At 34.8% G+C, this 26,447-nt stretch overlaps 1 protein-coding gene across 3 annotated transcripts in view; it reads left to right on the top strand.

Annotated features, from left to right (window-relative positions):
- The window catches only part of MKLN1 (muskelin 1), a 291,211-nt gene extending 266,352 nt beyond the window's left edge, over positions 1–24,859 (top strand). For all 3 annotated transcript variants that reach the window (XM_039860791.1, XM_039860790.1, XM_039860792.1), the window contains 3 exons: positions 1,698–1,800; positions 8,186–8,240; positions 15,624–24,859. In XM_039860791.1, coding sequence (XP_039716725.1) covers positions 1,698–1,800; positions 8,186–8,240; positions 15,624–15,745 — 280 coding nt within the window. In that variant the 3' untranslated portion in view covers positions 15,746–24,859. The remainder of the gene's footprint in view (positions 1–1,697; positions 1,801–8,185; positions 8,241–15,623) is intronic.
- The last annotated feature ends 1,588 nt before the right edge of the window (positions 24,860–26,447 follow it).

The following is a 26,447-nucleotide window of genomic DNA, read 5'->3' as shown; positions in this document are numbered from 1 at the left end:
TTAGTTAGGAGCTACTATAGTGACTTTCCTTATAACTGAGCCTCTCTCTTTCTGCTTCTTTCCTCTTGTTTCTCCAGTTTTACTTATTACTCTTGACTCTGCTTTTCCTCAACCTCGTGACTTCTGTAGGTAGGTAGGTAGGTAGGTAGGTAGTGTTCTTACTTTTGGGTTCTCAAACACAAGGTAGGTAGGTAGGTAGGTAGGAAGGAAAGAAGGAAGGAAGGAAGGAAAGAAAGAATGAGATAGGTAGGTAGATAAGTTTGGCTTTAGTAGATAGGTAGGTAGATAGGAAGAAAGGGTAGGTAGATGTCTTCTGTTTACTACCTTCTGAGTTTTGTCTGCCTTTTATGTGTGCTGTGTATCTCACATTCCGATTACCTTAGAGAAAGTATCCTCTTAGAGGGGGTTTCTTGGAGAGAGTGCCCGTATTGAGAATAATTCTGCCATCCAACTTTATAAACTGCTAGTCAAGCTTGAGACGATTGCTTTTGGCTTAGATGCCAGAACTCTGGTCTAATTCGTCGTGGACAAGATGATAGAGTAATGTGACCTCTGCCTAAGGAACTCTTATCTGAGGGTTGTAAGGCTGGCTGACAATCATGATATTGTCTGGTATAGGAGAGCTGTTAGTTTTTTGCTAGTCTTTGCCCCTGCCTGAAATACAGGTACCCTATCAGTGAGATTTGCTTTAAAGACAGGAAATTATTGATGCCATCAGCCTGAACACCGTTGTGAAAGGCTCATTATTTTTCTTTCTTAAATGAAATTGTCTTTTCTTTCTCTTTGTACATTTGAAAAGCATACAAATTTATTAGAAATAAATTAATATGTAGTTTATGTAAATTAATATGTAATATGTAACAAAAGGACATTATCTTATTTAAATAAATAATACCAACAGATTTTTTTTTTTATATATGAGAGAACTCGTTTCCTTTTCAGCTTTGGAATCAGATAGACCTGTCTTTGATTCTTCTTCCACTTACTAGCTCTTATCTTGGCCAGATTCATTCTCTGGACCTCAGTTTCTCTTCTGTTTTTTAAAAAATTGATGATAAAACATTGTCATCATAGCGTTATTGTGAGGATAAACAAGATGATATGTGTAAAATGCTTGATATAGTGTCTAGGACATAACAAATGTTTGATGAGTTGCTCTTTTGTTTTTGTTATTGTTGTTATTGCTGACTGAGGCATTGAAATAGTCTCATTAAAAATATCTAATCAGTGTTAATGATACTCATTGAAAGAAACTATACTCATTTCTGTTTCTAGAATATGTTAAGTACTTCTGGTGGGAAAAAAGCATATTACACTTATCTAACCAAGTATTTTTATTTTTTATGGAACATATTTGGCTTTTTTACAGTTCTGTTATGTAAAATATTCAACATGTTTACTATGTTTTGTAGATGATTTTATCTTAGCTTATAGTTTTTTAAGAGGAAGGGAGGAAGTGCTCTTACCTCATCTCTAAAAACACAACTGCCTGTGACCGCCCAGCATTACTGTTACATCTTAGGACTCCACACCCACATTATCTACATGACAGTGTTCTTACTTTTGGGTTCTCAAACACAAGTTTTTAAGATATTAATAATAACCCATACATAGAGTGTTCCACTTCAGGCCTGAAAGACATTTCTGATGTTTTCTCATAACTCCAGACAATTATTATTCTTGTTTACATTTTCTAGGTTTGAAGAAAAGGCCCAAATGGATCCCCTTAGTGCCCTGAAATATTTACAAAACGATCTTTATATAACTGTGGATCATTCAGACCCAGAAGAGACAAAAGAGGTAAAGGGTAATAAACTTCAGAAATTGAGCTTTAAATAAAAGTCTTTCTAACTTATATTTGCTGATGTTGCTCTTAGATATTTAAAGGAAAATGAGGAAAATATGGTGACACTAATAATATTAAAAAAGGCACAGAGCAAATGAAATAAAAATTGAATAAACTTATTTTCATGGGATATATTATTCAAGTCACACAAAAAAACATTAGTTTTGTGTATTGGGAAAGTAATAGAAATTTTTACTTTCATAGTTCCATGCTTCTTTTACTGAAAGATTACATAATGGTTTAATATGTATGGCTACGACAAAATCTTTTAAGAGAAGAAAGAAAACTCCCCTTTTCTGTAGGGAGAAAGTAAGATAGGGTGGTGGAAGTAGAATCCTTGCTGCCTTGATATATGAATGTTATAGCAGTATAGTTCGACTGTACTACTAATTTCATTCATCAGAAGTCCCCAAGCTTGAGAAACTAGTAGCAGATCGTTACTTTTCAGTTTTTTCGTTACATGGCATGGGATGGAGGCAGAAGATTCAATATTCTTATTATTTGCTATTCACAGTGTGTGAATATACCTGCAACAAGTTACATGGTTTTACAGCCTGTTTTCTTACTAACTCGAGATTCCTTTTGTCACTTTTTCCTTTTGCCAACCATCCTTATTCATAGTTCATCTAGCAACATCTGTATTACAATCCATTTTACCTTCCATTCGCAGAATTAGTGCTGATTATGTAGTTCTGTCCCTTACATCTATTTCTCTGTTAGTTGTTGCTTTGCTTTGGCTTTGTAATAGCAACATCAGGCAGTGCTTTTCTCTGTTAAGCATTGACACAGGTTTCAAATTTCGTATCAGGTCACTTTCAGGCACCAGGTCTATTGTACTTTCAAGCAATAGAGCCTACATGTCCTTGGCACCAAAATTAAGAGACACTCTTTCGTAGTGGTCTATTGTGAAAATAAATCTTATTTTTCTTACTCAGTATTGGTGGAATCATCAGAACACACTTTAGAACCCCCCTGAAAGGGACAATTAATTGTCTTTCCTTGAGTCTTCCGTCAGTTCATGATACTATTTGAAATAGGGGAAATTATCACAATTTTGTCAAGTAGCAGAATGTATTTGATTTAATCTGTTATGGTTTATAACTGAACATAGTTGTAAAGAGACCATTCATGTTTATTTGTTAGGCCATGGGTTTGAAAGTTATAAATAGATTTTCTTGTGTTTTCTCCATAGTCTATCTAAAATGGCTATAACCTGGGAACATTTATTTTTCTCTCATTTTTTCAAAGCCAAAACAAAATAAAATATTGCCAAGTAAATAATTTCAGCTGTGTGAGCTGCAAGCTGGCCAAAGAAAACAGTTTGTTCTTAAAGCTAAGTTAATGGGAAAGACCAAGACAGTGAGGTGTCTCAAGTTCAAACAGAGCCATTTTTTAAGTTTTGGTGATGGATTTCTCCTTTTCTTCTTTCCTCAGTAGTCTCAAATTATGATTTTGTATGCCACAGACTAATATTCTATTTCTTAAAAGTTTTATCTATCAAGAGTTAGTATAGCCCTAGTAGAAGGTAGTTAAAATAGTGTTTTGCATGTGCGTCAGCATCAGAATCACTTCAGAAACTTTTCAAAACAATACCCTCACCATAAGATTTTTTTCTATCTGCTTTTATGTAACAGAAATCTGAAAACATCCTGATATTAAGAATTACTGGTCTGTAAGATGATTATTTTGTTTAAAAATATGTGAACAGGTTTTGTTTTGGGGGAAGAAATTCCTTGGTGACAGTTCTAGCATATACACTTAGAGTATTTGTTAGTAAGGCATATAGATATTCACTTTTAAGAAATTATTCCACTTACCAAGAAAGACCTTACTGCTATTCATTCTCTGTAGTAGTTTTTCTTTACTGTGTATGTATTACAGAATTTTCATTATATTAAAAGATTATTATATCAGCAACTAAAAACGGTTATTAGATTTTTTTCTTTTTTTAGGGGGTGGTTATCATGATGGTGTATCATTGTCAGACCTATTATTGGGGAAATGAATGTAGACTACCAAATAATGGTTCTTTGCTTTTGTCCAGTCTGCAGAACATGGTTTCTAAATTAGTGATGAGCTTCTAGTAAACCTTATGAAAATGACCTTTTTTTTTTTTCTAGGGAAGGCTCAAGTAAAGTATGCTTAAATCAATTCTGCCATTTTCAGGGAGGATTCTATAATAGAGAAGGAAAGAGAAAAACAAGTTTTCAATCAGTATTGCACATCTCGTTTAAATACACTTCTGAGCTTCCACAGTACTGGTATTATTCATTTAACAGATGCGTGCTGAGTCCATACAATGTGCCAGGCATTCTGCTAGGCACAGGAGGGATAAAAAGTGTAAAGGGTGATCAGAATTATAAGGGGTGAAAATTGGGCAGTTGCAGTATTAAGTAAGATGATTATAATAGACCACATTGAGAATTTCACAAAGGCTCGAAGAGTACGAGTGCGAAGCAGTGGCCTAAGCCACTTAACTTGGGGAAGATAATTCCTGGCAAAGGGAAGGCCCTAGGGTGAGTGCATTCTGGCTTTGTTTAGGAGAACAGTAGGGAAGCCATTGTGGCTGAGTCGAGATGAAGAGAGTGAGGGTAGTCAGAGATGAGGTAAGAGCAGGGATTAAGAGATCGGATTGTGAATGACTTCTTAAGCCATTGTCGAGACTTTGGCTTTTACTCTGAATGAATAAGGAGCTAGTTCAGGGTATTGTGCAAAGCAGTGATATGATCTGCTTTCTGTTGTAATTAGATCACTCTAAATACTGTATTGAGAATAGACTAAAGGAGAATGAAGATGGAGGCAGAGAGACTTATGAGGGAGATTATAGAAATCTAAGCAAGGGATTATTGTAGCTCAGACCAAAGTAGTAGAAATAGTGAGAACTGAAATAGATTGGATTCTCAATATATTTTAAAGGTAAAACTAACAGAATTTTATGATGGATTGAATGTAAGGTTTGAAAAAAATGACTCCAAAGTTTTTGGCCTGAGTGAATGGAGTTACTATCAACTAAAATGAGAAGGCTCTGGGTATTCCAGGTTTGTGGTAGGTAGTGGATAGGGAGCTCCAGACTGGGATCGAGAGTTTAATCTTGAATATATATATTCATTTTGAGATGCCTGTGAAAGCCAACTTGCAATGTTGAGGTGATAGTTGGATACTCAACTATCCAACTGGAGTTTGGAAGAGAGGTCTGGATTTATTCAGATTGCATAATATCAGTTGGTACCTGTGAGAATCCTAGGCCCGTACATATTAGTTTCACTATTTAATCAGATTATTTAAATGACAGTTTTCTCCACATCTTTCCATATGTATAGCCAATAACCTTAGGAGGTAGAAAAGAGAAACAAATGAACTCTCAAATAATTAGAAGAAAGGAAATTAGTGAAATAGGAAACAAACAACAGAAAAAAATTTAAAAAGTGAAAAGTTGGTTCTTTGAAAAAGTAGATAAAATCGGTAGACCTTTAGAAAGATTTATCAAGAAAAAAAGTGAAAACAAATTATCAACATCACAGATGAAAAGGGGAAATCATTACAGACCCTACACACATTAAAAGGTAATAAGGAATATTATGAATAAATTTGTCAACAAATTCAGTAACTTGAAAGACACAGCTTATCAATGCAGACAGAAGAAGAATTAGAAAATCTTAAGGAACTCCGTATCAAATACAGATAGATTGAATTTGTAATTGAAAACTTTCTAACAATGAAAACTCTGCATGTGGATGGCTATATCAGTAAATTCTATCAACTGTTTAAGGAAGAAAAAAACATCAATGCTACAAAGACTCTCAGAGACCAGGGGAAGACAGAATACTTTTTAAATCCTTTTATGAAGCAGCTTCACCTTGTTTTAAAAACCCAACAAAGATATCACAAGCAAAAAAAATTATAGACCAATACAGCTCATGAATATATATGTAAACTTCTTAATAAAGTTTTATGAATCCAGCAATATATAAAAATGTTAATGCATAATGACCAAGTGGGGAATTATCCTAGGAATATAAGGTTGGCTTTACGCTTGAAAATGAATCATTCACCACTTTGACAGGATGAAGAAGAAAAACCATAGAGCATCTCAGTAAGTGAAGAAAAGGCATTTGACAAAATTTAAAGCTCATTCCTGTTTGAAAAAAAAAAAAATTCTGAATAAACTAGAAATAAAAAGAAACTTCCTAAATTTCATAAAGGGCATCTATGAAAAACATGTCAATGGACATCCTCTATCGGCATATAAGAAAAAGAAATAAACACATATAGGTTGGAAAGGAGGACGTAAAATTGTTTGCATTTGTAGATAACATTATTTTGTATGTAGAAAACCCCATGCAATCTACAAAACAATATACTAAGATTAGTGAATTTAGCAAGGTTACGGAGTACAAGATCTATAGGGGGGAAAAAGCAATTATTTTATCTTAGCAATGAACAATTAGAAAATGAAATTTAAAAACCTGATTATATTAATATAAAAAACTAATCGAATATGTAGTAATAAGTCTGTTGTAAGAAATTAAAAATCTAAATGGAGAGATACATCACATTTATGGATTGAAAGACTAATAATTATAAAAATGCTCATTCTTCCCAGATTGGTTTTTAATTTAATGCAGTCCCTATCAATATGCCAGAAAGTTTGGGTTTGTTTGTTGTTGTTGTTGCTGTTTCGGTTCCTTTGTTGTTGTTGAAATAGACAAACTGATTCTGAAATTTGTATGGAAATACAAAGGCCCTGGATTAGCCAAAACAATCTTAAAAAAAGAAACACAAAGCTTGAGATCTCATACTACCTGGTTTTCAGGACTCTTTATAAAGCCTTAGTAAGCAAGACATTGTGATACTACTGACTTAAGGTAGACAAATAGATCAATAGAACAGAATAGAGTTTAGAAATAGACCCACATATATATGGAATCAGTTGATTTTTTTTTTTTTTAACCAGAGTGCCAAGTCCATTGGGGAAAATAAAGTCTTTTTAACAAATGGTGCTGATATCTCAACCCTTATCTCACATTTTACATGAAAATTAAGATGGATTATGCATCTGAAAATTAAGATGGATTATGCATCTGAATCTAAAACCCAAAACGTTAAAACTTCAAGAAGAAAATATTATCTTCACAACTTTGGGATAGGCAGATTTCTTGGACATAACACAGAGGCACTAATTATAAAAGAAAAATCTTGATAAATTGGACTTCAACAGAATTCAATTTTTGTTAAAAGATATTATCTAAAAAATTGGCAAGCCACAGACGATATAATATTTGCAGTAGATAATCCCTGACAGAGGACTGATACCCAGCATATATAAAGAACTTCCATATATTTTTAACTCTTCCTTTTAGCCCCCTTTTTCCTAACTCTTGCTTAGTTACTTCTGGAATATTAGTCCACTTTCTGACCTTCAAAGGGCCATTAATCAGGGCTTACAAATATTAGTATGGTTGATAACATGAAATTTTAAAGGCTGGAAGCATAGGTGTAAAATACATCCTGGGGAATCAGTGGAATCAACTGCTCAAGCCTTGCAAAGTGCCAAGTAACTCCATTGAGATTCTACTCATTTTTCTACTCTTATCCTTTCTTCTAACTTGCCAGTTTTCTAGCATCCTCATTCAAAATTAAATAGTTCTAAATTTTTATTTTTTGCCAATTTGTTAAATTACCAGTGTTGGAATAGTTTTGTCTTATTTTGTTTCATCATTATTCAGTTATAGAGTCTGTTTTAAAGTAACTCTAATTGGCTGGCCTGGGAATCTAATCAACAATTACATTATTATTTCAGTGTGAAAAAGGCCTTTGTAATTATATAAGAATATAATTATACATGCTTGTGGAATCCCAATCTAACTTGTAATTTAGGAATGGCCTATATGTACTAACCATACTTTTTTTCTCAGAGTTTGATTTATATAGCAGAGACATCAGGTGTTTTACAGTAGCTTGTATTTATTTTTGAAGTGAGAATGCATATATATTAAGAATTCAGTAACTGTCCAGAGTAACTATCTCTATGTAATAGATTCCCAGATTAGTAATTTTCTTCTTTATTTCAGTTGACCAGTTGTTTGTTAATAAATACATATTTTAATACATTTTTAAAATAAAATAATACCAGGACTTGGTCTAATATTTTTGAAAATTATGAGCAGTCCAGTAGAAAAGTCAGCATATTTTTTAAATGCTGTACTCTTCTTGCCACTATTTGGTAAGAATTTGGTATTGTGCAGAGACATACAGTGGCTAATAAATGGTCAAAATTATGGAAGTTATTTTTCTCTAATGTACTTAGCCAGCTAATTTGCTTCTATTTTTCTTTTACAGTTTCAGCTTCTTGCTTCAGCTCTATTCAAATCTGGTTCAGATTTTACAGCTCTAGGTAAGTATTGCAGTGTAGTTTATCCAGCCAGATGCTCTAGCATTTGAGAGGTTGGATTTTGGTTTCTTTTAAATGAAACATCAGATGAGATGTTCATCTAAATAATGGAGCAAGTTTTGAGGCAGAATGCAAAATTTCTAATAACCTGCTACTAGGTTATTTTCCAAGCATCAGTCACCAGTTCATGTATCAGTTTGCAGTTTCTCTTACACCAGTTGCTGGGTTATTATGCAAACAGATGGCAATAGAAGCATGATCAAAATAAATGAACTGTATAGCATTGTTTTGGAATGCAGGCTGTATTAATGGTATACTTCTATGAGATAACACTCGATGGTTGGTTTTTTCCTCTCAGATTGTTCTTTGTGGAATTGTGTGGTGTCAACAGAATGGTGATAGGGTAGGCAATGAAATAAATGTTTTGGGAGGAGAGGAATGAGTTATTTCTTTCCTGAAAATGGGAATTTTTATACGTTGGTATCATAATTGTTCAAGACAAATTCTACTTGAAACTCAAGTATTTCTTAAACACCCCAGATATGGGCATCAATCTTCATTTAGGAGAACTCTCTTTTAATATTAATAGATTATTAAAGTAAACTAGACTGTAGTAAAGTGAGGAATTTGTAGAAGCTCCAGAACCCAAAGCTTTAGTCTGGTGACTTTTCAAGGATATTTTTGTTAAGAAAAGTAATTATTATAGCTTTAATTTTTCAATAAGATAGTAGCCTTTTGAAGTATGAGAATTTCTAGCTTTTCTCTTGTCATTATAGAATGTAGTCACATAATGAATACATATTAATCCCATTAATGCCAGTGCTATTCTTTGCTTTAGAGTTGAACAATTGTATTAAAATTTTCTAGTATATGTAATATAAATACTACTCTTTATCTCTGGAATAAAATAACACTTTGAGATATCAGTTTAATTTCTTCATTGTTTGTCCTCTTGTCTCTTAAAGGTGAACCATACTTCAAAGGAAAAAATAGATCATATGTAATTCTGGTATTTTTCACTGGGTAGGGAAGAATATAGCAGTGTTCCTTGGGGTCTTGCCCATTGTTTTCAATAACAAGTAATAGAGGCTTCTCTGCTGTTTAAGGCAAATTCTGTCCTGAAATCTGGTTCCAGAATATGTAGAGTTCTACAAGGCAAGACTCAGCAGACTGCTGTAAGACATGACTTCAGTAGATTCTCCTAAAAATTTAGATAGTCATTTACAACTGTTCCATACAGTGGAATACATAAGGACTTTTTAAAAGAAATCTTAATTCTGTGATGGAGAATCTAGGAATAAGGATTGTTTTAGAAAATCCATACCCTTTTGAATTTTATTCTTTGAAACAGAGATTTAGTGATACATGAATTGAGAGCCTGGCACATAGGTATTCAATTTGAATGACTGTGTCCCTTGTTATGTATGGATACCACAGCCCAGAGCCATTATTTTTATTATGTTGGTGGGCAGCACTAAAATGTCTCTGGCTGACTTATATTTAGCCTTTAGAACAAGAATTTCTTGGCAGTCATTTAAATATGTTAGGCTGTTGTCAGCAAATATTTTACCTTTAACTTTACTCCTTTCCTCTGTCTTTGCCCTTTTCACTGCCAGCTAATATATTTTATTAGGAACAGTTTGTTTTATTTGGATTCCAAACAAATCTTAAATGCACTAAGAACAATACAAACACAATAGAAAAAAAATGCAAAAAAGGGAAAATTCCTCTGGGGTTTTATTTCCTACTTTGTCTGAAGGGAGACAGTATGTTTAGTAGTTAAGAGATGAGTGTAATGTAGCGGTTCAGAGTCAGAATCTAGGTTCAGATACCAGCTCTGCTACGTAGTAATTTTGAAAGTGAACTTGAGTAAGTCACCTTTCTAATAATTAATTTCTTCATCTATAAAATGGAGGTAATGAGGGAACTTACATCAGGTTGTTGAGAGAATTAAATGAAATGATTATGGAAAACAGCACAATAAAACACTTAGTAAGTACTCTCTTCAGGGTACTATTATTACTGCCCTTAAAAATGTAATCATCTTTGCAAAATTGGTAAATTTGAATGAGGAGAAAATTCAAGTTTTATGCTAGTTTTAATACGGAGAAATCATATTTTATAAACAAAAAGTAAATAGGTTTCATGCCTATTTAGAGTTCCTGGTTCCTGTTCTCATTCATTTTTTGTCAGATTGTTTTACCTTTACTCCACATAGAATTGAAATCAAATAGGTTGTTTGTTTCATGTATATATGTATACATTTTTAATGTGTAGATAAACCAAATATTTCATTTTTTGAATTCTCTAAGAAAAAGTTTACCTCAGCCAAACTTTCTGACTGACTCCCTTCTGAATTAATCTAGTTTATCCTAACCTCTTAGAATTAAATAAAAGTGTTCTATATATAATTTAAAGAATTAGAAAGGTAATGATTATAAACCGCTGGCATTGTCTTAGTTTTGAAAAACTACTGACTGTAGAGAAAAATAATTTCTAGGGATTTTTAGTTTAGAGCTCTGGTGGCTATGGGCACTTTTAGGCTTGGACTCAGACATTTTGCTAATTTTAAGTGCTGTGTCTTATTTCCAGAAAGTATGCTTTGGAGCAACAATAAGTATATTTTCAGCAAGGTTTGTGAGAAGTAAGGAAAATCTGGTCTGTAGAACATACTGCCTTTTTTGTTTTTTACACCTCTATAAGCTTTATTGCCCTAATATTTATTATGTACAAATATGAATTCAGACAAATGTTCAGACATGTCTAAAGAATGCTTTTTGACACTGGGTTAACATTCATGAATGACAAGTCTTAAAAATTTCACAGCATTTGCTATGCCCTTTTAGCCTCTATACTGTTGGTATATACACCAAATTTACGTTTCAGCTAGATACTTTCTTCAACCTCCTGTCTGTAGCTTACATGTTTGCAGGTGCTTTTTTATATAATATTATTATTATTAGGAATAAGAAGTGAAAATAAACTCGTATCCAGGAAAAGAATGAGAATTTTTAGTACTATTTCTTTTTTGCCATACGTAGGAAAAGCTACTTAGTTTATGCAGGGTGTTAACTTAAAAACATATTTCTAATAGGTCATTTTCTTTTTAGGAGCAGTCATTGTCTTCAGTTGTGGTAGTAAATGATAAAGTGATATCTAATATTTATTGAACACTTACTCTGGGGTCAGGTACTATTCTAAGCACTTTACATGTCATTACTCATTTACTCTCCATAATAACCCTATGAAATAACTACTATTATTATGCTTTTTTTATATATGAAAAAACTGGGACACAGAGAGGCTAAAGTAACTTGCCCAAGAATAATGCTAGTTAGTGGCAAACCCAGGATTCAAACCTGTGGCTTCTACTAGAGCTCATTCCCTAAACCAGTAACTTTACCAGTTTCCACTACTCTGTGCGATTAGTTCCTCATTTCTTTTTATGGTGAAAATGAACTGAGAGAAACAGTAAACTGTGATTAGTATGAAGCATGAAATTTAGGATCAGTATAACCTTTTTTTTGTCCTAGCTCTGTCATGTTACTGCTGATGAGTTTCGTAGTGCCCCACCCCTCTTTAATGTATTTTTTAAAAAAACACCAACTACAGATGAAGCTTAAGATTCTCTTTGAACAACTTTCCTCAATCTCTGTCCCCACTTCTCAAGTGTAACCATCCATATCTGGCAGATCTTAACAGAAACACACATGACCATATACACAGACATACAGATACAGTTGATTCTCATTATTTGCAGTAGTTATGTTCTATAAAGTTACCAGGAACACTGAATTAGTGAATACCTAACCATTACTCCTATGGGAAATACAGAGTTAGGATTCTGTGAGCCTCTAACATTGAACTCACTGCCAACAACACTATAAACTTATTTATAAAGCTTACCTAACGTGTATTTTCTTCATAAGGCATATCATGGCCTTCTTGCACTTAGGAACACTAGACAGCACTTTAGCACTACACTTGGGGCCCATTTTAAGCAGCGAAGTCCTCCCAGAAAAGGCACAAAAGTGCAAAAAACAGCACCATTAGACTGTTTATACTACATGAGCTGAAACAAGAAGGCAGAGCATCATCCAGTTCAACCTCAGCTGAGAATGGGTGCATGTGATGACTCAGATTGTCGCTCTTCTGCTCATGTCTGCAAATGACCACCACATGCTACAAATTTTAGTGAGTAGGCAGATGCATAAATATTGAATCTGAATAATGAGGATCAATTATATATATTCATATACACACACGTAGATATATAGTTTTGTGTTCTGGTTTTATTTATTACATGATGTAAAAACATGTATTCTGCAACATAACCTTTTAAAATGTAATGATGTGGGAGGAGATGTTTGCACGAAAATACATTAGATCCATTGTAGTCTTATTAAGTGATAATAGTATTCCATAACAGGGATCTACCATAATTTAACCCATTCATCTTATGATAGTGTAAATTTCAATTTTCAGATTTTTAGTACAGTGCTTAATCTGTATACTTTCAGATCTAATCTAAAGACAAAAGCAAAGAATCTTGAGTTTTTGCTGGTAGTGGTATGGGTCTAGTAATCCTGGAATATGTTTTGTGTGTTTTTGGTTGAGCAAATGAGTAAATCTGATGTTGCTGGGAGTCAGTTTTCCTAGTGGAAGGAAGGAGTATATAGATATGGAATGGGATAAGGAGAGGAAGAATCCTGTGAGGTTCTTAAAAAATTGGAATTAGCTATAAAAACATGAGCTCACGATTCTGTTGAAAATAGTTCTGCTGTATGTATAATATGTATGTATGTTTATAGGCCTAGAAGCAACAACACCCTTGGTAATTAGCACGACTGTTCTTGGTTTCTAAGTATCATTTCCCACTAAAAGGAATTAGGGCTCCTTAGGAAAATAGTTGACTCTAGGACTGTATAAAGATGAGCTTGGACATCTTGCTGTGTCAAAGAGGTAAAGAAGTACTCAGAAATTAATGGGGACATTTCAGAAACACAGGAGCTCAAAAGAGCTCTCACTGGCTAAATCTGAAACAATGTAAGTATTAAAATGGATAATGACAGTAATGAATATAACATATTGAACAAGAAAAGAATCCATGAGTACATATTAATGCAAACAAGTAAATGGAGAGAGGAAAAGGAAAAGCTCTTTTTTACAGTTAATGCCAACCAATAAATATAGAAGGAATTGTAGTGTTAGAAAATCACCATATCAGTAGTCATTGTTTTAACAGAAATCATCAGTGAATGCCAAAATCATTGAGTGCAAGTCTGTCGGGGAACAGGATACTTACACAGTCTCAAACTATCTTTTCATCAATATCTTAGTAATGACAAAGGTAGAAAAGAACACCTTTACAGTGGAGAAATCTGGCATATACCAGCTTAACCAGATAATCAAAGTTAACATCCTCAGTGTTCGGACAAACTGATACCACGTGCCTCCTGAAATGATGCACCGAGAAGGACACAGTATCATTTATATAGTGTTCTTGCCCGAACTGCATAAACTGAATCCAGTCATGAGGAAGCAATCACACTGCCCAAATTTAACACATCTTGCTACATAACTGCTCTGTATTCTTCAAAATTATCAGTGTCATAGAAAACAGACTGAGCAAATATTTCAGACTAAGGAGACTTAAAAACTAAATACATTATGGTCTTGGATTGAGTCTTATATTAGTGGGGAAAATGACTATAATAAAGATTATCGGAACATAAATGTTAAATTTCCTGAATTTAATATATATTGATTATTTAAGTGAATGTTGTTAGATGAAATGAACTCAAGTATTTGGAGGGATAGATGTCTATAATTTACTCCCAAATAGTTCCACAGAAGGATGAGTGGGGTACACACAATACACACACACACACACACACACACAACACACACAGAATAGAGAACATAGGTATAAAATGTTAACAATTGATTATATAAGTGTATATGAGTGTTGTACTACTTGTGCAGTTTTTCTGTGAGTTTGAAATTTTTCAAAATACGTTAAAGATAGAGCAATTTAGAAAACTTAGGAAAACAGACAAAAAATCTCATCATTCAGAGATAACTTTGTTTACTTTTTTGGAGTATTTCCTTCCGTTTATTTCTATGATATGGTAGTAGGCTTTGTTAAATCTTAACTTCGGCTCAAAGGAGTAAACATTTGCTCTCAAATTTAAGATTTTTTTTTTTTAATGAAAAGGAATGTACCTTTCTTGAGGCATTGTATATTTCCCTTCCAGGAAACTGGTATCCTTGGAAATGTTATGTGCTATTCATGTTCTTTGCAAGATTAAAAAACAGATTGCACCTAAAACTAGTCTCTTTGAATGAAAATCAATCCAATTTGAAATATTCTACACTGAGTATCATGGTGTATATAACTCTTCCTGGCACTATTTCTGTTTCTGATGGCACTCAATAGTGCTATCATGTCTCAGCCATTTCAGGACTGGGGAAAATCAAAAGACTACTTTGTTTATCATTGCCATACTACCTATGTGCATAAGAAACTTGAAGCAGCTGGGAGAATACACCAGCTGACTAAGGGAAAGAGGTCTCTCCCTGAATATTCCTTTGGTTGGAGTGAACTTGAAAATTAAGTTTACTAGATGTTAAAGGGGGGGAAAAATCCTGTAGTTCAACGGTCCCCACCTTTTAAGAATGTCATCCACTTTCTAATATTCATTTGGATAAAAGTAGTTTATTGCTCTGTTTTTCACATGATGTGTGCCTAGCATAGAGCCTGGTACGTAGTAGCATTCGTGCATGGTATTTACTATGTGCCAGGTGCCATTCTGTGTATTGTACATGTATTTCTTTCCCTTAACCATCTATGTTTCCACTCAGTTCTCTGAGACTGCTTCCAGCTCTAAAGACCTTAATAATTTTAGACCACTTTCTGAAGACCCCTTTCTGAAGACCCCTTTCATTTTGATTTTATTATATTTTCATTACAAAGAAAATTTTAGAGGGTCAGAAACATTAAAAAATCAGAAAAGGAATGAAATATCCTCAGTGGACTAGAAGAGAAAATATGTAAGGGAAAGAAGAGAAATCAATATTAGTTACTAAAGTGCCAGCCATTGGCTAGGTTCTTTTCACATCAATGCATTTATTCTGTACAATAACCCTATGAAGTAAACAGGATTATCACAAATGTATACCTGAGGAGACAGTTACAGAAAGGCTCGTAGCTTACTCAAGATTGCAGCACTGCCAGGTAGTAGAACTGGGATTAGGACCCAAGTTTTAAAGCCGGATCTAGTGATGTTTTTTCCATTATACATTGCTGCTTTTCTCAACTGGCTTTTCTGTTACATGTTGAGTTTTAAACACGATGGATGAGTTTGTTTATCTCTCCTTCACCAGGCTTTTCGGACGTGGATCACACCTATGCTCAAAGAACTCAGCTCTTTGACATCTTAGTAAATTTCTTTCCTGACAGCATGACTCCTCCTAAAGGCAACCTGGTAGACCTCATCACACTGTAACTGAAGAGTCACTGGACAGAAATGGAGAACAGGAGTCTGCTTTCAGTGTTCTGGATCTCAGCTCTATTGACCGACCATTAGGCTGCAGTGATTGAGGACTGCACCAGAATTTTGAAGGGATCTTTATCGTCACAAGTTCTAACCCTGTTCCTTCATACCTGACCTCAACCCCTTTCTCCTCATCCCATTCCTCAATTAGGCTAATAATAAAATGAAATTGGTATACTTTCCATTTAAATATATATATATTTTTTCTTACTTTAACTTTTAAGAATTAATAAGTATAAAAAATAATCAGGTAGTTTACCCTTTTCTGATTTTTATTTCATTTTTATAAAATTAGAGCAAGTAAGCACTATTAACAGACTACTCAGTGCTGCCAGGATTGGGATTTTGTTATTGGGTTGTTTGGCGTTTCTTTTTTCTCTTCCTGTTTCACTTTACCTCACATCACACAACTGCTTGTAAGGGGGTGTCACATGTTTACCTCTCTACTTCATTCTTAACAGCATATAGTTCTGTAGGGCAATTGATGTGTGTTAAAGTGATGTATGTGTCTCTGTGGATTAGTCTTGTATTACATTAAGCAATAGGAAGAACAGAGGGCTCAAATTTGCACTCCTCGTCATAGAACTAAAAAACGAAACCCAAGATTGTTCCAGGCACTTATCTGAGATTGGTATATAGTATTTCTATAATGATATATTTTATAGTAGATATAATAATAGCTTTGAGTCACAGAAACCTTAAATGAAGGAAAGTATAGTTCAGAACCTTTAAGAGCCATTATAAAAATTGCCAACAGGAGGATTCTAGTAGTGATTGTCCATTGATATCTTCGTAGCAATTTTGGAAGAAAGTGGCTTTCCTCTGGCAGAGCTGTGCAGAGCCAGGGCTTCTGTTTCTCCCTTGTGCTGTTGGTTTGTGGCATTCTCATTTGGGAGGGTGGGTTCCTAGAGCTATGCTTTTGTTTCTTTCCATACACATTGGTTCTGTGCATTTGCTTCTGCATACTGATCTTTTAAAGAATAGTAGTGTGTAGTTATCCAGTGGAATACAACTGAGTGGCATTTCATAAGCATACAGACCAAGCTGCTTTAAATGGAGGGAAAAAAAAAACAATGGCACAAATATTTTTTTTAAATTAAACCAGAAAAAGGCAGATGGGCCTTTTCACTTTTTGGGAGACATGGAGATATACATTATTCCATGAGGTGCTGTGGAATGCAGTATAGGAAACCTGCACTTGACCTGGCCAGTGCTTACATTTGCTCAAAAAGTGTGCAGTGTGCACTGATAACCACCATGCTTAAAGCAGATTAAGTATAATGAATGTCCATCAGTCCAGTGGCTCTTAAAAGTGAATGACTTTATGGAATTGAGTATGCCCCTGAGTAGCAAGATTAGGTCTCACCAAAGAAAGAGAAAAGAAATTGACTTGTACTTTCAAAAAATCTCATGTATAGGTTAGGACTGAGTTCTCTTTTCACTCTGTATTGCATCGTTTCACTTCTTTTGGGGATGGACAGAAATATATTTTTCCTAGTTCTAGGCTTGAATCTTGGGCTCTTTAGCTTTCCAAGCATCCCAAAGCAATCAGTAGTTAGTTATTAAACAATAGGACTGTACCTTACCTTGTGGAAGATACTTTAGTAAATATCTTTAGTAAGTACCAAATTGTGTAGCTGCAGAATAACCAATTGACCTTACAGGTGAGCAAACAATTTACTTACATACTTGTACAGTTTTCATAAAATGACTCCCCTGAATGACAGTCAAGAACATAAAATATTAATATAATAGTCTGTTGAATTAGAGTTGATGGGGAAGAACTTGATAAAAGTTTCTAAATTTAAAACCTCTAATTTTGCTTATTGTGAATTCTGGCACTTCAAAAACATTAACCAGATGAAATTCTGCTGCCCTTCACCATTTATTTTTATAGCGTTTTTCTACTTTTTCCACTCATTTAAACTCCGTATTTGGAGGAAACTAAGTTCCTGATCTCAATGATTTTTTGTTGTTGTTCTTGTTTTTCTGACTCTGTACTAGTTTTCTTTTTAACATATGTTTGTTATAATTTTCTTTCCTCGCTTTATTTAGGTGGGACTTTTCCCCTTCATTTCTGGAATTTTTTTTCTTTCCATTAACATGTTTAAATGAGGTTGAATCACAGCAAACCATTTCATGTTACTTAAGTGAGATAGACTGTACTGAGGACATTACTGATTAAGTAAATCAGCATTTGTAGCCCATGGTACTGCTGGTAATGACTGTAGGAAGAGTGTAGGGCTTCATTGTATCCATGCCCAAGATTGACATGTTGCTCACATTTCACATCCCTGATTTGAAACTTTATATATGTAGTTTCATATTTAATGAGGAGCTACATATATATCCAAGAATTCCAGCAGTATAATTTAAATAGCCTAATTTGATATTTAGATACATTGTTTAGATAGCCAACTAGCAATGTTTCACTAATTTAAAAAATCTTTCATTATTTTTTCGTGAGTCTCAGATTGAAACACATGGCCGATGTATTAGTTAGGGGGGTACAGTTTACTCGGTTTCATTATCTCCAGCTTCAGCTTCATTCCCAGTTCTCTTTCTCCAGTGGAATATATTATTCCAGAATAGTAAACTTGAAATTGTTTAAACTAGAAGAAAACTAGATCTCTAACATTATTTTCAGTGCTTGTACTTTGTGAGAAATTATGGGATTTGCAAGACTTTTCTAAAATGCACTTGCATTTTGTGGAATGGCAGAGACCTCCTGTGGCCAGCTTGATTAATTTAAATATATCAATCTCTTATTCAAGCAAAGGAGTTCAGATGGGTGCCTAACTCATTGCTAAAGCTGAATGACAGTATTAACCTTTTTTTAGCAAAATCATTTTTTTAAACCTGATTTTCATTTATATTAAAACTGACCTATCCATATCTAATAAGTAAAAATTGGTAGAGAATATTAGAAGGCTAATCCATTGGTTTATCATAGAAAGGCTCATTAGGTTTAGAGCTCAAAGATTTGTTTAAGTTTGTAAAACTGTATTCTTGGGTGAAATACATATTGAATATAAATGATTTCCAGCTTATCTTTCTAGTGGATCTCTTCACATTTGCCTTAAAAGTGCTATTCAGTGATGCATTAACAGTTTCATGTAATAAAACAGAGTTTTAAAATTGAATCTACAAACAAAAACTAGTTTGAGGCACTTAATCATTTAGGGAGAGATTGAGAATGATATTTAGTGACTGAAAAAGCACTTAGAAAGGAGTATGCTCCTGATTTTATTCTCTGAATTACATTCAGTTTTATGGTAATTACAAGAAGAAATTACCTTATAATTATTCTTAATACCATATGAAATTCATTGGGTAATTGTGGGTCATTGATTATATCTTGAGTGAATGTTGTGTTAACTCTAGCTGGTTGAGTGTTGCAAAGCAAGTGAGAATTAACAGTTTGAAGTGATTTCTGTGGGGAGTAAGGGAGCTTTACGATGTGTACTTTAAAAAGAGTCAACTAGCTACAAGAAATATACCCTTCATTCAGAACCCTTCATTTCTTAAAAATCCATGTTCATCTGCAATGTCATTCTTTTGCAGAAATTCTAGCTTGAATTTTCTAAGGTTTAAATTCTTAAAATAGTCCTTGACCTGGAATGTACAGGCTCTCTCAGAAAAGGCTTATAGTTATTGGAGGAGTATCGTAGAAGGTCTGCATATGACAGCCAGTACTTGTAGATTAGATCTTTGGGCTCTTTCACTCAGAGATTTTTGTATTCCTTATTAGTCAAATAACATTATTTTTTTGTGATTTTTGACTGTGGCCTGTGTGTCCCTGTGATTTGTATTAGTGCTAAAATCACTTGGTTCTCTAGAATTTCTAGTCTAGAGGTATGTCAGTTGAAGGGGGAAGTTTCTAAGTTTGTTGAAATAATTAGGAGCCAGCTAGATCAGCTCAATGATGTTGCCATTGTTTGTTTTGGCGAGGAGGACTTATGGATTTCTTCAGCAAATGCTCTCTTTATTTTTCTCAAAAAATGCTATCTTGGAGATTTTATTTATACATACTTTCCTCCTACCTACTAAATACTGTGAATTGTGTTTTCATTATTTTTCTTAGCTAATCTGACTTTATTTGTGGCTGTTTTAGCCCTAGATTTTCTAGGTTTTCTGTGGCATTGCCTACAATTGTTATACTGTTTGAGGAAAAAAAGGTCAGAATCATTCTGAGGCACCATACTCATTTATCCTTGTTTATGACAACAGAATAGTGAAATTGAAAAATTACATGTTATTAAAGAATTAACATTTAGATATTGCTATAAAAATACTTGTCATTTTTATTTTGGTCATAGTAATATGGCCGTGGCAATTTTAATGGAGGAGCCAGTCAGTATTGGCTTCTTTTCCTGGCACTAAGAAATAAAGTCATAAAATTATCGATAAGGTACAAGTTTCATAGCGGAGCTCGTGGAATTCAGCACATTACTAGAATTTCCATTTGCCTATTGTCTTTTCTTTTTTCTTTCTTTTTTTTGTTTATAGATTTTAGCCTTTTCCCCCTACTCCCACCTCCTCTGAGTAGCACTGATTTTCTGATGAAGTTGGAATTTGTGTTAAAAATTGACTTTTAATTTCTGATATAATAGAGTGTTAGGAATAGCTTGATTGCTATGGAATGATTGGTATTCTTTTTTTCTTAAATAAAAATAATTCAGCCTTATAAATGTCTCTTTCCCTCAAGAATGTGAACTTAGCTCAAATTTCAAATGTCTAAGAGTGATTTTCAGTCACAGCGACTGATAAAATCCTCTGACAGTAGATTCTGTAGCCCTTAACGTAAGGGGTCATTAAAGGCTATAGTAAATCAGATTTTCTATTAGTGCAGAAACAGATAACCTTGGCGGGCAACCATATCACTGTATATCTTTTTCTATTGGGTAGAACTCTAAAGTTACAGATTTTGAGCTAGGGATCCCAGTTCAAAACTTAAAAACCGTAGAATCAAAGGGTAATTCTAGTTTCTTTTCCACATTAGAGCCATCATTTGGAAATAAGGTTTGCAGATATACCATCATGTCCTCCAACACTGCCTGGCTTGATTAAAGACAGAATGTCATGTGGATGTTACCCGACAGCTGTAGGGTCAACCACAAAAAAGGGGGAAGTTCAGTAGGGAGGTAGACCAGTTGTAAGATATCACTTATAATGGTGACATAACTTGTCTTTCTTTTTATCTGTTGTTCACACAGTCTCAATGAACTATTAAACATTTGTGTGCAGTGTCCTGTTGGCCTGTCTGTGGCATTTTCACTTGGGGATATTGAGCCTCAGGAACAGAGCTAGAGAGGAGAATAAGGATGTGTCAGAGAAAGAAAAGGGAGCTTTTTGCCCATGGATTGGAAGGCCTGCAAATCTAAATGAATTCAAAGAAAGCTCTTCATTTCTAACCATAAATTAATTTATTAATGCAGGCTGGGAAGAAGACTATCAAAAGGGATCAAAGCTCAGTTATTCTGAATAGTCTTTGGAAAGCAGCAATTCTTGGCTAGTTGCTTTCCTCATCTCCCCAATAGCTGTTAGAGATCTTGAAACAGAAAGCCCAGCACCACAGGCTCTAGATCTTAAACTAGGTAAGCAGTTTCTTATGTATAGCTAGTTCTTTGATAAGGATCCGGAAGGAAAACCAGCAAAACATTTTAACATGCAGATTCGGGTCTCCCGTGGGATTTGCTTTTTCATTGAGTTTAAGCTCTTGCTGCAACACAACTCCGTACCATCTGGGATGCTAGCATTCACAGCAGTTAGTTTGGATATCTGAGCTGTCTGCCACGCGAATACCAGCCTGAGGAGATCATCGTTCTTCAGTTTCATTCAATGCTTAATGAATGCCAAATTAATTGGCAGGAAGGAAAAACACTGTGTTGATACACTAAACAGGCCTGTGTGCATAATTAAAGAGTTGCTCAAGTAGCCGATTTTGAGCTTTATTTCTTTCCTTTGTTAACAAATCTCAAGAAAGCCTTTGTTACAATTTAGCTACTGTCATTTGGTTGGTGTTCATTTTCTAGCCCTTTAAAATATGAAAAAATTTTGTCATTTCATGCTTAACTTATAACTCATACAGATTTGAACTGACATCAATTTAGTTTCCATATTTTAAAAGAAATTAATTATACGTAGTACCAGGGGTCTCTGTTTTTCCTACTTGGCTAAGAAATACATGAGTCTGGGCGTGGCATTAAAAGTATTTAATAATTTTGATTTATTCTTAGGTTACCTCCACATCTGTAAAGTGATTGATTAAATTAGAGGTGTCTAGAATAAGCCCAATTCCATTGCAGCTGGCAGAGCCTTATAAATTCATTTTACTGCAAAAGAGAGGATCTTATAGCATCAGGACCATGCCGTCAGATGTTTGCAAATGCCTATTTTAGCATGTTGCCTTGTAGTTGCTGTATTTACCTTCTTGGAATTAAAAGAGGAGGGAAAATGAAGACAGATGCATAGCTTTACATTTTTTTTTAATTGCCTACTTTAGAAGTCTTAGGGTACTTCCATCTTTGTAAAGGCTCAGCTTAATTTTACATATACACGTTAGCTATGCTTGGAAAAACACTGAGAACAAGGTTTTAAGACATACTAAAGTAATTGTCTACTCAACCCCTGCTTCGATAGTCAGATTTCAAAGTCTAAAAGCTTAAATATGACTAGTCTTCTATGGGGAAGATATATATTTCAAGAAGTCATGCATTTGGTCTCCTTTTTGAAATTTTTTTTCCTGTCCCAGAAAAATAATTTTGATGACCAGTTGTAAACTATGTTCTTCCTCAATTGTAAACCACCTATTTAGAGAAATAAAAGTGGACTTTCTTTCTTAAACATGACATTTAGCCTGGCCAAGAGACGTTGTGATTGTGTTATTCTGTAAGCCAGCTTGCTTTTTGGACTTGTGCGAAATGTCTTTTGAAATGAATAAAATTAGATAGAATTAATTTTCCTTTATTATAGTCTTTAGCTCAATTTAGAAATTGTGAAATAATGTGATGTTTTTCTATGAGCAGATTCCTTTATGGGTATAGACACACAGACACACACACAAATGTACAGTTGACCATTGAACAAAAACAGATTTGAGCTATGCGGGTTCACTTATGTGTAGATTTTTAAAGATAAATACTGTAAATATGTTTTATTTTCTTAGTAACATTTTCTTTGCTGTAGCTTACTTTATTGTAAGAACACAGTATATAATACATATAAAACACAAAATACGTGTTAATCCACTATGTTATCGATAAGGCCTCCAGTCAACAGTAGGCTGTCTATCAGTAGTTATGTTTTGGGGGAGTCAGAAGTTATACTTGGATTTTCAACTGTGCAGCAGGTCAGGGCCCCTAACTCCCATGTTGTTCAAGGGTCAGCTGTATATGTTTTTCTCTTTTAAGAGGTTTCTTCCCTGTCACCACTTCAAAATCGAAGTCTGCAGCCTTGGAAGAAGAGTACAGGAAAGCTAAGATGAGGACCTCTTCTTGTCTTGGTTGTAGCAATGAACACTGGCTTATGTATATAAAGCAGCTTGGGAAAGATGTTAGAATTTTTTTTAAGTCAAGTCTTTTACTTCTCTTATAAATTAGAAGTACTCAATGGCCATAAATTAAGACCCCTTCAGATAAAGATAGATCCTCAAAACCAAAGTTGGACCGGAAATTAGACTGAGAAGGAAAATACAGCTCCATCCTTAGCCAAGAGGCAGTCTTTCCGAGTCTGCTTGTTAACGCTGGCGGCTCCTCGTTACAGCATCTCCTGGATTGGAGACATGCTGTTGCAGCAACCAGCTCATCTGACAGTCGGAGAGGGTTAAATAGCTTTTTCGAAACTTTTAAATAATAACCATTTATTGATTTTTGTGATTATAAAAATATTTTTATCCTAGAAATTCAGGAAATAACTAATTGTAAAGAAGGAAAACCACTATTATTTAACTGATGAGACTCATTTTTCCTGATTTCCGTTAACCAGCTTGGTAAAGGCCAGAAAAGCGAAAAAAAATTTTAACACAGCCATTCTCATTGTCTTTTAACCACATGTGTGGAGGACCAGGGTGTAAGCATTGTCCCTACCCTTACTTGTATTCCTTTAAGCATTGCCCTTTTCTGGACATGCAGTCTGGAGATGATTCTGTTGATTTCTATCTTTTAAGCCTGAATCGTGGGTGTAAGGTACTACTACCCAGAAGCTATAGGGCACTGCCTCTTTCAGGTCATGGGAAATTTCACCTCTAAGACTCATTTGAATTTTCAGCCCTTTGTGCACCATTATGGACATTTGGAGCACATTCACGAAGAGCTTTCTGTTTAGATGTATTTTTTAATATGACCATGATTAAACCAATGCCGGAAAAGGATGAGGCACTTTTGAAAGGCCAAAAGACAAGCAGAGAAAAGGAAAACAGACAAAAGAAACATAAAAGTCCTTGACACAAGAATTCCCATATCATGCTTACGCAAATGTCTCTCCAAAAAATGTTATCTCTCTGCTCACCAGCTGAGGTTCAGAAGTTTTGTGTTTCATACGGGACTCCTTTTCTCAGCGTTTGAAGGAGATTGCTCCAGCCTTTCAGGGTTCTACTCTTGTGTTCACCTTCCTCTTTGGTGGCAACATGGTGGGTCAGGGCTGTTTGCCGCGGTACCTAAGTCAGCAATGGAAATCATGAGGGAACTCTGGATGGAGCAGCTGGCGTGAGCTCTGTCTAGTTGGAGGTTTTAAATATAAGTACTTTTGGAGTATCGTTATTGTTCTAAGTCATCGTTGAGCTGTGTTGACTGTTCTGCAGCCGTCCCCATTTCCATCATAATCCTCTCTGGTTTAACTTACCTTTGCTCAATCTGTATGGACCTCTTAGGGTTTTTTTGTGTGTTTTTTTAAGTACAAGTAATTTTCTGATCCCAGGTTTGATGAATGTGTTAACAACGCTGCTTTGTGAATAATTAGTGATCTGCTGGACAATTGCAATTGTAGAATTATGTTGTATGTAATGTACATATGGAGAAAGAATGTATTTTGTTCATTTTCTTAATAAAAAGTTATATATGGACACTACAAGATGTCTCTTTTGTTTGCTAAAACTACTTTTGAAATCAGCTTTCAAAATATTTATGTGCTTTGCAGTCATCATATTTATCTCTCAAAAAGGTGAGTTTTATTCAGATTTCTAAACATGGAAAACGATATACACTGTAGAAGGGTCTTTGAGTGTTTTCCGTTGAGACAGTGCTGAAATAAAGACATTCTGGTGAATCTCACAGAGTTTCTGGGGAAGTTTTCATTTTTAAAGAACACCAGTAAATCATAAAATGATGATTTTTATCTACTGTTAAGGATCAGCACTATTTTGTCTGTTTTGTACATTCGGACCTTCAGTTTCCCAGTTTTTCTTTAAGGGGGGCATAACTTTTACAGGTTAGGAACTAGAAGGAAAAAACTGATCGGAACTAGAAGTTTAATTGTAGAAGATAGTTAAAAGAGAACTGGAGGTGTTTGGAAAAGTTCTAGATCCCTGTCCCCAGTGAAGGGGAAAGAGACTTTAAGGGCTGAACCTAAAAAAAAATCAAACTCAGAAAGATGCTAACAAGGACTGTTAGGGTTGGGTTGTGTGAGCTCTCCAGACAGGCTCTCAATAACCAAGGTCCCCTCAATAACCAAGGTCCCCTCGCAGCCCTTTTCATCTCCTCATGTGGTTTACATTGTCTTGGCTTTGCGATCTTACATTTTACAGTGAGTTGTCAACTGATTTTATTCAAAATAGCGATTATGTCTTCTCAATTTACAAATCAAGTAATCCCTCTTAATGCGTAGCTTTCATTTCTTGAGTGTGCTTTGAACGTGGCTCATTAAATAACATTTCTTTGTTTTCAGAACAGGAAAACATGATGTAGAGTGATAAGGTGAGGAATTGGCCTTTCCTTGGGAAGAATTAACTCAAAAGGATCGAAATGCAGGCTCACATCTCCTCTCCCTTGACATATTTGTCTTCTGGCAGGAAGACAGCAGTAGGCCGAGTGCTTTGTGTTGAACTGTCGAGATGTCAGCTGCTCCCAAATCAAGTGAGTGTGGAGAAAGAACTACCTTAGGAGCGTCTAGTTACCCAAAGAGATGATCCAGCATCTAACAGGGAGATGGCCATGTGTGCCCATACTCACGTAGACAACCAGAGTCCATATAAATTTGAAATAAGCATTTTTTCTGTAAACGAAGGCAATATGTTTTACCACTAACTTTTCAGATTTTGAAGGTATGAACGTGCGAAAGACTAACTGATGGCTCTCCTGGAGCCTATGTCAGTTTTGCATAGGCTTAAATACTGGTTGGTTACATTTCTTCTTCCCTTTAGCACCATGTATTACGCCGCATTTTACATATCTTAGGAGGAGAAAAGGAAGAGAGGAGACGAGACTTGGGGCTTTTTGCGGCATAGGGAAGGTAGGGCTTGCAGGATGATGCTTGCAACTCTCCTGTCAATCTTACTCTGAAGCTTCTCTAATGTCCACAGGGGACTTTCCTCTCGCTGGGCTGACACCTAGGAAAAGCAAAGCCAGTCAGTTACATTCTTTTTAGAAACATTCTTCCAGGGAAGACAGAGAAAAGCTCTAGGTAGAAGTGGCCTGGGGCACAGGAATCATAGGTTTAT

This window comes from Pteropus medius, unplaced genomic scaffold (genome assembly GCF_902729225.1).
Source record: "Pteropus medius unplaced genomic scaffold, Ma_sr-lr_union100, whole genome shotgun sequence".
NCBI classification, from domain to species: Eukaryota; Metazoa; Chordata; class Mammalia; order Chiroptera; family Pteropodidae; genus Pteropus; species Pteropus medius.
The sequence above is the reverse complement of the archived record's forward strand: the minus strand, read 5'-3'. Positions and strand labels throughout refer to the sequence as shown.